The sequence below is a fragment of the Coenobita brevimanus genome, chromosome 96 (genome assembly GCF_032717465.1).
Source record: "Coenobita brevimanus isolate Jiangsu-jjx chromosome 96, ASM3271746v2, whole genome shotgun sequence".
Taxonomy (NCBI): domain Eukaryota; kingdom Metazoa; phylum Arthropoda; class Malacostraca; order Decapoda; family Coenobitidae; genus Coenobita; species Coenobita brevimanus.
The window spans coordinates 21,990,480-22,004,285 of record NC_137049.1 but is presented as its reverse complement, the minus strand read 5'-3'; the positions used below and the strand labels follow the sequence as shown (position 1 = coordinate 22,004,285).

The following is a 13,806-nucleotide window of genomic DNA, read 5'->3' as shown; positions in this document are numbered from 1 at the left end:
ATCTTTCTCTTTATTTTTCACTGTAACGTCACTCATCCTTTTTGTATATACAGTGCTGTACTTATTTCTTCTGGGGAAAAACATACAATTTACCCTATCATTCACATTCACGGGACATACCACTTGCGCACTTTCACGTACATGTGGCTAAAGCTTGTGTAATGGTTAAGTTCAAAATATATATACAGGATATAATACAAATATAACTAAACTCTGACTTCATAACCTATATACAGTACATGTAAAAATATAAGAAATCCCCCCTCCCCCCCCTTCAAGTAACAAGACATGCGAAACTGCCAGTGTTAGAGACACTGAACACTGCGTACAAAATTCACATCATATTGTTTAAATTCTGAGAAAGGCTTCTAGGAGGTTCAGAGAAAAGTAAGGTACTCCACTCCTACTGGCAATGCATACTTCCTTATCTACCTTGTGACATAACTGGAATCTGAAACTTGGTTAACCCCTTCAGTGTGTCAGTGTACTTTAATCTCTTCTTGCAACTAACAAGCAATTTTATTCAAAGTGTAGATGTGTTATATCTTACCCCTTTAGTTCAGAAAGTGTCTCCCTGGAAACAAAAGTTAAGAGGTCCATGGGACAGTGAGCTGGGGAGGCCGAAGCAGACCCTTTTAGCGCCTCCAGATAAATAGCATGTTATCTTAAAACAAAAGCTGGGGATGAATACTCAGCCATAAACCTTTCATGAAAAGATTTAGATTGTAGGGCAGAATATCACAGTAGATAATCTGCATGATCTGTAATTTTTATGTTGTACACAAGGAATGGAGTGTGTGGGTTCTGCAATTTTTTTCTTTGAAGCACAATGGTCATGATCTAACACATCACTGTTACCAAGACAGACCCCTCAAAGAGCATCAACTGCATTACAATGTCAGTGACATCACAGTGTCAAAAGTATATTGTACACAATCAGAATGCAGTACTGTACTTGTACTGTAATTCACACTAAGTAATTGCAAGGTTATAGTTGCTGGCAGCAACATCTGTCCTGAGTTTGAAGTATTCATCCTCTGTGACATCCCAGGAAGATACCGCCAGTGACTCTAGTCCTGGACATGAACTCATCAGTCGGTAGACGCTGGCGATGGTCAATGGTACCTGTGGGTGCAACAAGGCAGGCAGGTCACATACTGTTAAGGCTAATTTTAAAACAGGAAAAGTAAAGGAAGAGAATGAGAGACAGGTCAAGGTAACAGGGCACAGAGAGAGAGGTCAGATAATACCACTATGTAAATCACCGCCATACTCACGTCTATGTTCAGTATGACGTGGTAAAGCAAGAACTATTCCACCAGTTGATCAGCAGACTTCCCTATACTTTTTTTTTTTTTTAAATAGCACACAAAGGTCTGTTGTGCAGTTACCCTTGATTCCCCCCTCCCCCCCCAACTCATCACATACCAGGCTGTCAGCAATATATGTCTTAGCACAAACACTTCTTCATGTAATCCTCTAATCTCTGTAATAGCAAGAGCTTCACTTTTTTTTTTTTCTTCCCCTGAGCCACTGTACTCTCCACTTTTCTATGTACTGTACTTGTAATTTCATGCCTTCAGTATTCTATACAGCATACTGGACTTGTACTTTCATACATATACTGTACTACAGTAGTATGAAGCTTACTACAGCCCACAAATATAGCTCTTGAAAGAGACATTATTGTTGCTGTGGCCCTAGGCTCGTCTGAACATGAACCTGATTGTCTGCAGGCTAAAACTGCCATGCTCCTGCATCCCTCCAACCTTTTTTCAGTGGATATGGAGGGAGGTAAGGGGTGTTTTTGGTTATATTGGTGTCACTATGCAAAGGTGTCCTTCTCCAGCACCTTAAAGCTGAAAGGAGGAATATTTCAGTAGGTCTCTTGCAGAATTTGTGATATACAGCAAGTTCTTACCATTGTATACCATGCAATATGAACAGTATAATTGTACATCATGACTAAGGTTTGTTTAAGGAACATACATGATTGTCAGAGGCGATGTAGATGTGCTTAGCATTAATGAGTGGGTTGGTGGCCAAGAGTTGAGCTAGGTAGCTGTCTGTGAGGAATTCCACATCAGCTTTTACCAGTAATGACTCCAGCTGGTTACACCACAGCAAAAAGAATTCCAAACACTCCCCTGCAAAAATAACACTGCTGCAGCTTTATTCCGTAAAGCTTATTTTATGTGCTAAGTTATCTTGACATTATACTATACAGTATACTACTGGCCATTAAAATAGTAAGAGCAATTTATAGTCAGTTTTTAAAATTATCTGACAATATGCTATACTGTACTAAGTGCAGTGTACAGGTACTTGTAAACAAGATCATACAAATACTGCATGTTCTTTAAACTAATGTGATGGGGAAATTGTGATTACTGGACAATTGTCACTATCACTCTTCATTCATACCATACTGGTATGTTCACAGTGTGTCCCAGGACTAGACCTACTAACCTTCAGAGGCAATTCTATGGCTGATTTTGAGTTAAAAAAAAAAAAAAAATCAACTGTTACAGTACTCCAATTACTGATGTCCTTTTTTCATAATTTACCCATAAGGTCATTACCAGTTGTAGCTCCATAAGAATTAAGAATTTTCCCCACGTTCATACAGTTCTCCCCACCCAACACACACACCCAGAATCACCTCTTAAAGTTAGTATGTCAAATCCTTGTACACTCTGTATCTATCTATCTATCTAATCCTTATACACCCTGTATCTATCTATCTATCTATCTATATACATACATATATATATATGCTGCAAGTATGCAGTCTCTGTCAAAATCAGTGGCAGCCAATCACATACTGTACATACATACATCATCTAATCCTGTGTTGCCCCATGGGGAGTGTAGAAGCCCGGGACTAGGCAAGTTGGTGCTGACATTTAAGATGAGAATGACCAGCCTCACACATCCGTGAGTGACATTACATGAGCAATAAATCCCAACCACCCCTTGGATATAAACTTACACAGGCTCAATCTGGTTGGAGCATCTTAATTACCCACTAAACCACCAGGTATCATAGTTTGGTTCTATGGTTACCAGCCAGCATAGTAAATGGTTTCCTGGTGTACAGGAAACCATTTGGTTTGTCATTCAGTGTTGAGTCACCCACAGACAGAAGGAAAAGGAAAGAGACAGAAGAGGAAGGAAGAAGGAAGAGGGGAAAGGACAGTCACCCGAGAACAGTGTTTCTTTTCTTTAACTTACAGTATTTTATCTTAGAATTTAAGATTATTTTTACCTATGAAGGAATGAAGAATAGACATTTTTTCTGGTTGGAGTATGAATTTGTCAGGAGGCTTATCATTCAAGAATTCCTTATCAAATAAAAAGAGTAACTAAAAGTGAGAGCCAGGCAGCATATTGGTAATTTCTCTGATGATTTTTCCTGTGTGTAAAAAAAAAAAATACAGGTTCTCTCTTCAGTAACTAAAAGCTTTTCAGTGATACTAGATTAAAAATCTGCTGCATGATGTTATCAGGATATGGTTTGGTTAATGGCAAAGTAAACTTCCGTTATCTTAACAGACTATGAGAGTCACACGTTTTGACAAATCACCTGTGCTTCAGGTGACTACGGCATATATCTTGGGTTGGAGCATTATGTTTCAACTTGAGTAACAGGGAATGCTTGATACTACATAAAAAGTTTTGGCATAGTATTCATTAATTGCAAAATTAATTCCTAAAAACTGCTGGTTTTGCTACATATGGTGATAAGTAAAAAATGAAGTTTCTTATAGCTAGAAGTTAATTAAAACACCTCTCTATCTATCTCTATGGAAACCTTCGACGGGCAGTTCTTGAAATCAAAGCATACCATGACATTGCACCATCAGGAACTGGGCCTGGAAAATTATCTGCTGCTATAGGGAACTAGCTAAAAATTAGATGAGAGGATACTCTTTAGCATATCTAACACAATTTTATGGGTGAAGATGATCTCTCAAAAGACAGAAGTCTCAGAAAATAGAAAACAAAGTGTTTGGTTGCAAGGATTTTTGACAGAGATTGTTTTAATGTTGAGTTCTGAATCCATAACGACCATAAAGAAATTATAAACAGACGTGAGATGACTGCCTCCCTCCACACTTGGAGATGGAGTGTGGTGAGGGCAGAGAAGAGATGGCCAGGGTTGGTGAGGATCTTGTCGCCCTTCACCGCCGCTGTGGAGATGTGAAGCACCGACAGTAATGGACAGCAACTCCCGAGCAGCAGCAATTTCTCATGAGTCACCTGATTGCCTAAGGGTGACAAAGACTGGTAAGATGATGATGTGTTATGGTAATGTAGTGCTGGTAGAATTAATCCAAATAATGGGGATGGTGAAGCCTCTTTCTTGTCTTTATAGATCCTTATAGGGGTTGTGATAAATAGTTTATTCAACTATACTTTGAAAGGGCACACAAGGGTAGTGTTAAAACACTTTTGGTAACTGATAAGGTATAAAAGGAATAATGTTATTTAACCCTTTAGGCAAGAGGGTTTCTCCCCCCCCCCCATTTTTTTTTTCTTCCTAGACCACAGAAAATTATGCAACTTGAAAAACCATAAGGCTGATGAGGTTAAGCCTAAAAATATAAAATTCCTGATCAGTTAATTGCACTTCATAAATGTAATATTAAACATATGAACCTAGGCCCTTGACATTTCTCTATTTCACTACTGACTGCATTGTCCTGCACTCACTACTGTACATGGCACACTGTAATCACTCGTATTCTAATACAATACAGTTACTGGATGCACAGTATATTCATAGTATAAGGTAAAGAGAGCCATAAGTAATCCATCCACCATCCAATCCATGTATGTCCCATCAAGAACATAAGTCCTGGTGCTAAACTACTCAGTCTCAGTATTAAAGGTAAGGATGACCAGCCTCACTCATACCCTGAGTGTCATTACATTCGTAATGAACAACCACCTATTAAATAGAAACTCTTGCAGGCTCAGTTTGGTTGGAGTGCTTTAACCCAACTAAACCACCAGGCATCAACCACATAGTACGTGGTTTTCTGGTTCACGGGGACACCATTTGGTTTGTCACTCAGCGTGGTCACCTCAAGGTAGTGCTACATAAACTGAGTGGATGGTGGGCACCACAACTACCTTGCATTTTAAATATACCAGGTAATACAGTACTCTTAACAGATAAAAATATGAGTATGTGTATAAATCCTGACACAATTTTCACTCAAAGATGGGGTGAGGTAGGATCCAGAACCAAGAAAAAAGAAAGTCAGAAAGAGGGAGCAGCATGAACGGTGAAATGGTCCACACCATTCAAACACCAGGAATCATGGCTTCTTCTCGTATGCCTAACCATTTGCACATTTTTAATTTTTTATCAATGGATGTGCTTCATGTACATCTGCTTCTGCTGGCTACGGCACGCCATCTTTTTACGATAAGGATGCATTTGAAAAATCCATCTCACCTAAAGTGGTTGTTATTTCACTTCACTGCATTTCACTTTCTGCTTGAACTCCAACACCACACAACTGCTCCATCATTGATGCTAACACACCCAAAAGTGACTAGTGGAAAGGCCATCTCTGAACAAACAAATGGCTGTCAACTTCAGGCATGGGGCTGAAGTCAGCTCTTTGGCTTCGAAGTCGAAGCCCTCCAAAAGTCAGGAAGCCAAAGCAGAAGCCAGCACCCTAGGAAAGTCGTGAAGCCAAAGCCAGGTAAATATTCTCAAAGACAGAGCCAAAGCTGTGTGAATTTTATGATGCCAATAATCAGCTTGATGTTGCAGTATCCCCTTACAGCAGGATTAAGAAGCACTGTTTCCACTGTCCCACATGTTGTAAGCATATTCTATTCCCATAATGAATTTCCTGGCCCTGGTGCTTTAGCCAGCAGTTGGGGCTGAAGCCAGCCCCTTGGCTTCGAAGCTGAAGCCCTTGGAAAGTTACAAAGCTGAAATTGAAGCAATAACCTAAAAACCGTGGCTTCATGAAGCCGAAGCCGGCTTTGGCCCCATGTCTGGTCAACTTTCATGAGGGTGATCTCCAAGTGAAATCGGACATCATATATCGACCAATGAGGTTTTGCATGGGATCATAATTGTTGTATAAGCGAACATTTTATTGTGAACAAAACAAAAAAGTCCAATTTTTTTTTGTCATATAAGTGATTCACCACATACTAGTTCACTGTATAACAAGGGTCTGCTGTATCAAGGTACAAAATAAGTGCCATCCTATTTCATGTTGGGTATTCCTTCATATGGTGCATGTATAAGTAAACCCTTGATATAACGAACTAATTGGGGGGAGGGGTGGGTTGCTATATCTGAAAGTTCGCTATATACAAGAGGTCAGTATTTCCAAGGGATTACCGAACTCAGTTCGCTACATAAGGGGAGTCATTCATTCCTACGTGCTCAAACATAACCTAAACTAACTCTATGAAGTTTTACATGGAGAATTCAATGATTTATGAAGTACATATAAATACAATACTGTATGAAGTTGTGGATGAAAGGATGCGAAGATGTATATTGGATGCAAGAGTTTATAGAGGTTGGGGGAGTGGCCTTTCTGACCACTACTTGGTGGTGGCCAGAATTAGGATGCAAGTAAGATGGAGGAATAGAAGAAGGGAAAGACAAGAGGAAGGAGTAGTTGCAAGGAGAGTGGAAAGGTTACAAGAGGATGAGAAAAAGGCAGAGTATAAGAGAGAAGTGGAGGAACGATTGGGCAAATATGAATTGGAGCAGATGGGAGACGTGGAAGGTGTGTGTAAGATATTTACAGAAGAAATATGTGCAGCATGTGATGTGGTGTGTGGAAGGAAGAGAAGACGGAGGGGTGCAAGGAACAGCGTGGTGGACTGAAGAGGTGAAACAGGCTGTGGCACAAAAGAAGAAAGCATACAATGAATGGATGAGAAATAGGGGCGTGGAAGAAGTTGAGAGGCAGAAGAGAGAGTTATATGTGGAAAGGAAGAGAGAGGTGAAAAGATTAGTAAGAGAGAGTAAGAAGAGAGTGGATGAGGAATTTGGAAGGAATTTGAGTGTAAAGTGGAGGGACTGTAAGAAAATGTTCTGGAGAGAAGTGAAAAGAGTAAGACAGGGTGGAAGTGAAGTTAGCAGGGGAGTGAAAGATAAACATGGTAGATTACTAGTGGAGAAGGGAGAAAAAGTGAGCAGATGGAGAGAACACTTTAAGGAATTGTTGAACGTAGAGGATGGAAGTAATGCGAGTATAAGTGGCTGGGGAATGGCTGGGAGAAGGAGGGAGGTGAGAAGACAGGTAGAAATCAGTAGGATAGAGGTTGTGGAAGCAATGAAGAAAGTTAAATCGGGGAAAGCCCCAGGAATCGATGGAGTGTGTGGTGAGATGCTGAAGCATGGGGGAGAGATAGTAGTAGAATGGATGTGGAAGATGTGCAGATTGGCCTGGGAGGAAGGTAGAGTCCCGGAGGATTGGAAGTCAGGTATAATTATTCCCTTGTACAAAGGAAAAGGGGAAAAAGAAGTGTGTGGTAATCATAGGGGCATTTGTCTTCTTAGTATAATAGGAAAAGTGTATGGTAGGATACTTATAGACAGAGTTAGAGAAAGAACAGAGAAATTAGTTGGAGAAGAACAGGGAGGCTTTAGGAAGGGAAGAGGTTGTGTAGATCAGATATTCATTCTTAGATCTTTAGTGGAAAAGTTTCTAGAGAAGGGAAAGAAGTTGTATGCGGCTTTCATGGATTTGGAGAAAGCATATGACAGGGTGGATAGACAAGGATTGTGGAAAGTGTTAAGAATATATGGAGTAGATGGGAAGTTGTTGAATGCTGTGAAGAGTATGTATGATGGTGCTAAGGCTGCAGTGCGTGTGGATGGTGAACTAAGTGAATTTTTCTCTTTGAAAGTTGGTTTGAAACAGGGATGTGTCATGTCTCCATGGTTGTTCAATCTGTACATGGATGGGGTAATAAAAGAGGTACAAGGTAGGGTAGTGGATGTTGGAGTGGCCCTGGTGAGAGAGGATAGTGTTTGGAAACTCCCTGTACTGTTGTTTGCAGATGATACTGTGTTGTTGAGTGAAGATGAAGGGGAGCTGCAAGGCTTGGTGGATGAGTTTGAGAGAGTGTGTAAGAAACGGAACCTAAAGGTGAATGTAGGGAAGAGTAAAGTGATGGTCTTTGAGAGAGGTGAAGTCAGTGAATGTATAGCGAGGTTGGATGGTGAGGAATTGGAAAATGTGAGTACGTTTAAGTATTTGGGTAGTGTGATGAGTAAGGATGGAGGTTTGAGGTTGAAGTGCTTGAAAGGGTACAGCAGGGAAGAAAGGTTGCTGGTTCCTTGAAAGCAGTGATAAGAAACAGGGAAGTGAGCATGGAAGTAAAAAAGTTACTACATGACAGTATTGTGATACCAACTCTAACGTACGGAAGTGAAGCTTGGACGTTGTTGGAAGGACACAAGTCAAGAGTGAGAGCAGTGGAAATGAGTTATTTAAGAGGAGCTTGTGGAGTCACGTGGAGAGACAGGCTGACGAATGAGGATATAAAGGAGCGTTGTGGTGTTGATGTGGATGTGATAGGAAGCGTTGTGAGGAACACACTGAGGTGGTTTGGCCATGTGGAGAGGATGGAGGGTGAAAGACTGACGAAGAGAGTGTATGTGAGTGAGGTGGAGGGTGGAAGAGGGAGGGGGAGACCGAGGATGAGATGGAGGGATGGGGTGGAGAGGTATATGAGAGAGGGGGGTGTGAGTTGGGAGCAGGGTAGTGAAATGGCGGGGGACAGGGCGACTTGGAGGCGATTTGTTTGTGGCCACCCCAAACGGGATTGAGGCGTCTGGCAATAGATAGATAGATGAAGTTGTACATATAAATACAATACCTATAATAAGAATACAGTATAATGTAGTGCTGTTACAGTACACTTACTGTGCTAGGAAGGGATCCTGTTGTCACCATGGTCTGATTCTCGAACTTCCTTCTCATTTACCAACCTTTGTTCACAAAATCCGGGGGAAGTTTGGTCGTGATTTGGCTGTTTATATTATCCGAAATTCGCAATATGGTACTGAGGTTCGTTATATCGAGGGTTTACTGTGCTTTATCTGATGGACATGATGTTGATGGCTAACACGTCACTTCCATAGCCTCATCAATTTCCATATCTTGCTTTTTCATATGCTGTATTTATGTACCATATCCATCCGTTCCTGGTATACCATTCGTCCTCATGTAAATTACAATATAAGACATGATACATAACAGTTGGTTCACACACTCTAGTTTAGGCACTTACAGTTGAGCTGGAGTGTTTGTAGTGATGAGCCAAGGCTGGTGACGGCTCTGACAAAGCCTCTACCCAGCACTGCAGTAGTCTCCACTTCCAAAACCCTGTGGACATTTACCATTTTGAACATACTGTACTATATTACTTTGAATCTCTACTTGGCATCAACCACAAAAAAGCATAAATATACATTCCTATAATAAAACATGAGATTTCTGTTAGAAGCAATAACTTGCTTGAGCAATTCACTTGGCATTGGAATAAACGTTGGTTTCAAGCTCAACAATGCATACATTCCTTTACATCAATATGATTTTTTCTGGAAGCAATAACCTAATATAGCAACTGATCTGATACTGATGCAGCACCTTAATAATTTAGCAACTCACTTGACACTGCCCAACTTTGAAACCAACCCAAGTCCCTCATCGTCAACAAAGAGACTGACTGTCTGTAGGTTCGGACATGCCTGGCCCACCCACGCCATGTCTTCCTCTAAAGGCTCAAACAATGTCTGTAGGGTAAATAATCCATTTAGTCAGAATTACACAAATGATGGCTGCCATTTAAAACATGCTAGTACAGAGCTACCAAACAAAATGGTCAGTATTTTATTTCAGTGAGAAGTCATGGCATTACTCGTATATGAATAAAAATTACAAGAAGACAAATCAATAATCATCAATTTTTTTTTTTTTTTTTTTTGATACTTTTGTCATTTAGTAATAGGGTTTTTTGGGGTAAACTGCTACGTCATGAAAATGGAATATCAGTGTAGACACAAAATCTCAATAAGGCTTTTTTGGTAAACTGCTACTACATGAAAATGGAATATCAGTGTAGACACAAAATCTCAGATTGTCTTTCCTCAGTCATCCATCAGCAATTCTAATCCCTCTTTCCATTTATCAAATGTATCTACAGTATATCTAACATTTACACAGACCACAGTTACTCAGTCAGAGAGCTCACAGTTGTATCACATAGCATCTTCTTGGCATTTTTTGCTGGAATGAACACAATCTATAGTGCTATCCTCTTTAGTTTTTCATTCTTATTTCTTATATTTCACATATCTATATACTGACTAATTATACAGGGCACCAACTTGTATAGCAATATAATACTGTATTCAGTGCTGTACATACTGCTGACAGTACACAAAACTGTACAGAGAATGTAATAATACCACACATCTCACTTGTGTTTGCTCAAAATGTGTGAGCTTGAAGGTCTTTGCAGACTTTTTGAAGGTGGCAATGATGACTCCCCCAACTTGGTCACACTTCATCTTTTGCAAGTTGCGAGAATTTTGCAACACAAATGCTATGCCCTCCGATGTCACCTCCCAGCACTTGTATATGCCCAGGTTCTCCAGCTTGAGGCACCCTTTAGCCAATGCCTTCAGCCCCTCATCCGTCACCAAGTCAGATATTGATATGTTTACGTCGGTCACCTCTGGGCAGTGCTTGCTGATGGTTTTAAGGATGTGATCACTGCATTTGCTGACCATGTTGAGAGATGTTAAGTTCTTCATGTAGGCCACCTGTGTATTGACTACACCCCGTATTTTGTCATTGATGCCACCTGGAAGCCGCATCCTGGAAAAGAAAATGAGTTTAACCTTATCCAAAAACGTTATGTTTCGGTCTCGTTTTTATTTCTCTCTCTGTTTGCATGAAACATTGTGAAAAACCTATTGGAAAAAAAAAAAGTTAAAAGGGGGAATGGTGCTGCTTTCGTAGAGGTATGTGCTCTCTAAATGCTCTTGTCTTAGGATGTTTTGGGAGACAGACACACAAAATAACACTGTATAGAACCTTAACCTTTCAGCCCAGTTATGTCTTTCCTCTTAATCAAGCCACCACCAGATGATGATATTTAGCTTAAGGGAGATACCTTATAGCAAAAGGGATAATAAAAGACTACATCTAACCTCTTCTGTTTAGAATATCTCTCCTAAGCGAATTACATCATTTGAACCATGTGAGAATCAACTATCATGACATAACCATAGTGAAGAGGATAAAAGTCAGTCACATAATACACCCTTTAGTGTGTATGGACCCAGGCGAAGCTAACAAACACTAACTGATGTACTATACGTGTACCATAATTGAAGCAGAAACACACTTGTATGGTGATAACAGTCCCATATTGTCCCAGTTGTGGTGCAGGTCTTATGGGAGATAGCTGTTTTTTAACAACTCCCATTATCAAACTGTCCCCTGCCCAAGTCTAGACTCAAACTCATTCCTTCACACACTGGTCAATTTCTCCAGGTACTTGATATTTACTCCCCTTTTTTACACAAACCTAAAGAAGAGTCCACTTAGATCAAGGCGCTGGAGGACTGGACGCAGAAGGATGGTGAGGCAAGTAGTGAGGCCAATTGTGCGGCGTGTGCGGCTGATGGTGACGTGAATGGTCTCAATGACTTTGGTGATGAGCTGCTCTATGATCATTGCTGGCAGACACTCAACACACTGGATTAGCTCCTCCACACTTATGCTCCTTTCCTCAGGTGTCTCTTCCACCTCAACCTGATTAAGAAAAAAAGTAATATTACAGTTGAATGACTAAGGTATAACAAATATAAAATTACACCAGTCTTCATGAGTGTTGAGCTCCAGCTGTGCTCATGTAACTGTTCCTCAATACAGACGACTCTAATAAGCTGTTATCTCAATTCTGGAGACCTATTTTGACATCAGCATCTATCTCTATCTCTATCTATTGCCAGACGCCTCAATCCCGTTTGGGGTGGCCACAAACAAATCGCCTCCAAGTCGCCCTGTCCCCCGTCATTTCACTCCCCTGCTCCCAACTCACACCCCCCTCTCTCATATACCTCTCCACCCCATCTCTCCATCAGCATGTTATGGTTAAATACATAATCCAGCCATCTCCATGAACTGTGAGAATGTTGATTAAATTTACAACAAAATCAATGAGACATGCAATGTATCATTGCACAAACAGACTACTGAGACAGCCTTTGTATTCAAAATACACCTGGAAAAGTAAAAGGCACTAGACTCGGTGGCAGGTATTCTGAATCTTTTACATAATAAGCATATGCATCATGCTTGTCTAGCAATATTCTGAAGAGCCCATTTTTATACCATACTTGCTGCATTTGCTGACCATTATTTTAAGTATCCAACTATATCCAAGATCCACAAAATGAAAAACAAGAGCCCCAGCAATCAGAAGAGCCCACAGTAGGCTTACCCATTAAAGTTCACTAAATCCATCACCAACACAAACTCAGTACCAAGCTAACCAAACAGTGACCTACAACTTGCTAATCTGATTACCAGAAATATTTACAGCAGAGAGAGAGAGAAACATCCTCAATGTACCAAAGAGGCTGGGCCACCACCATGCTACTCTGACTATCTTCCATACTTTTGAACTTCCCTCTTCCTCTGTCCCTGTTCTTTTCATATCTCATTCTATCAAAATAAAGTGCTGTAATGTTTCTGCAGATATTTCAATGGTCAACTCCCATGGTTTTGGAGGCAGTTCAACATTTAAGTGTGGTTCACCTCTGGCTTGACTATTTTCATCCAGATACAATATTTAGGATGTGATGGGGATATCTTGGCATTATGAGAGGATTGTCAGTCATATTACTCTTCTGGGAACCACATTTCATTTTCACTAGACAGTTAAATTTTTATTGGACCTAGGGTTTCCATGGTGAGCAACTTTTGATGGTTATTCGGAAAGAAAAAAAAAAAAAAAAAGGCCAATTATAGAGTGTGACCTCAGGGAAAGGGGACTGAACAGGGAGGCTGCCAGAGATTGAGCACCATGGACAGCCATCATTAGGTGACCAATGCCAATGCAAGCAGGCATGTTGGAGCTTTTATAAATGAAACCAAGAATATGAATCTCTTATTATCCTCTTTGGGGTGTGGATGTCTGAGGCTTATGGTACTTTAAATGCAAAATTAACAGTAAAATACTGTGCTGAGTATGTGAATGAGAAAATAGACATTATAGGGTGGGACTGACAGCGAGGTTGTGGATGGTCCGTGATAGCACCATGTAGCTCATATGTTCCAGTCTCTCCACAGGCCGCAGTGCTGGCATCCTTGCTGTTGTGCTGTGATGTCTCCAACACTACCAACATTGACCTCTGCTGCCAGTCCTGCAAATAAAGTGAGTAGGATAGTGCCAAAAGTACCTATGATGAATCATCAGGATATCTTGCCTTTTCCTCCGTTACTGGTGGATATTAGTCTGTTTTATTTTCATATAACACAATATTTTACATTAAGATAAATATTACGATGTAATATTGCTGGGTCTTTGAAAGCAGTGATAAGAAACAGGGAAGTGAGCATGGAAGTGAAAAAGTTACATGACAGTATTGTGATACCAACTCTTAACATATGGAAGAGAAGCTTGGACGTTGTTGGAAGGACACAAGAGTGAGAGCAGTGGAAATGAGTTATTTAAGAGGAGCCTGTGGAGTCACATGGAGAGACAGGCTGACGAATGAGGATATAAAGG

The 13,806-nt window shown here is 40.5% G+C and overlaps 1 protein-coding gene across 1 annotated transcript; it reads right to left on the bottom strand.

The window, feature by feature from the left end:
* Positions 1-935: 935 nt before the first annotated feature.
* LOC145413384 (uncharacterized) lies at positions 936-13,411 on the bottom strand. Its single transcript, XM_080283072.1, has 8 exons — positions 13,306-13,411; positions 11,599-11,825; positions 10,484-10,883; positions 9,672-9,796; positions 9,292-9,386; positions 4,095-4,271; positions 1,990-2,147; positions 936-1,125 (listed from the first exon to the last, which is right to left on the bottom strand). The coding sequence occupies exons 1-8, from the start codon at positions 13,381-13,383 to the stop codon at positions 973-975; spliced, it is 1,413 nt and encodes a 470-aa protein (XP_080139198.1). The 5' UTR covers positions 13,384-13,411; the 3' UTR covers positions 936-972.
* Between the last annotated feature and the right edge of the window lie 395 nt (positions 13,412-13,806).

Excerpts from the sequence above, each read along its gene's own strand:
- LOC145413384 (XM_080283072.1), bottom strand. The coding sequence starts at position 13,383 with ATGCCAGCACTGCGGCCTGTGGAGAGACTGGAACATATGAGCTACATG. Across the intron at positions 9,797-10,483 it reads CACATTTTGAGCAAACACAA|ACATTGTTTGAGCCTTTAGA; the intron begins GTGAGATGTGTG and ends TTTACCCTACAG. Across the intron at positions 4,272-9,291 it reads ACAAACACTCCAGCTCAACT|GCAATCAGGTGACTCATGAG; the intron begins GTAAGTGCCTAA and ends TGTCACCCTTAG.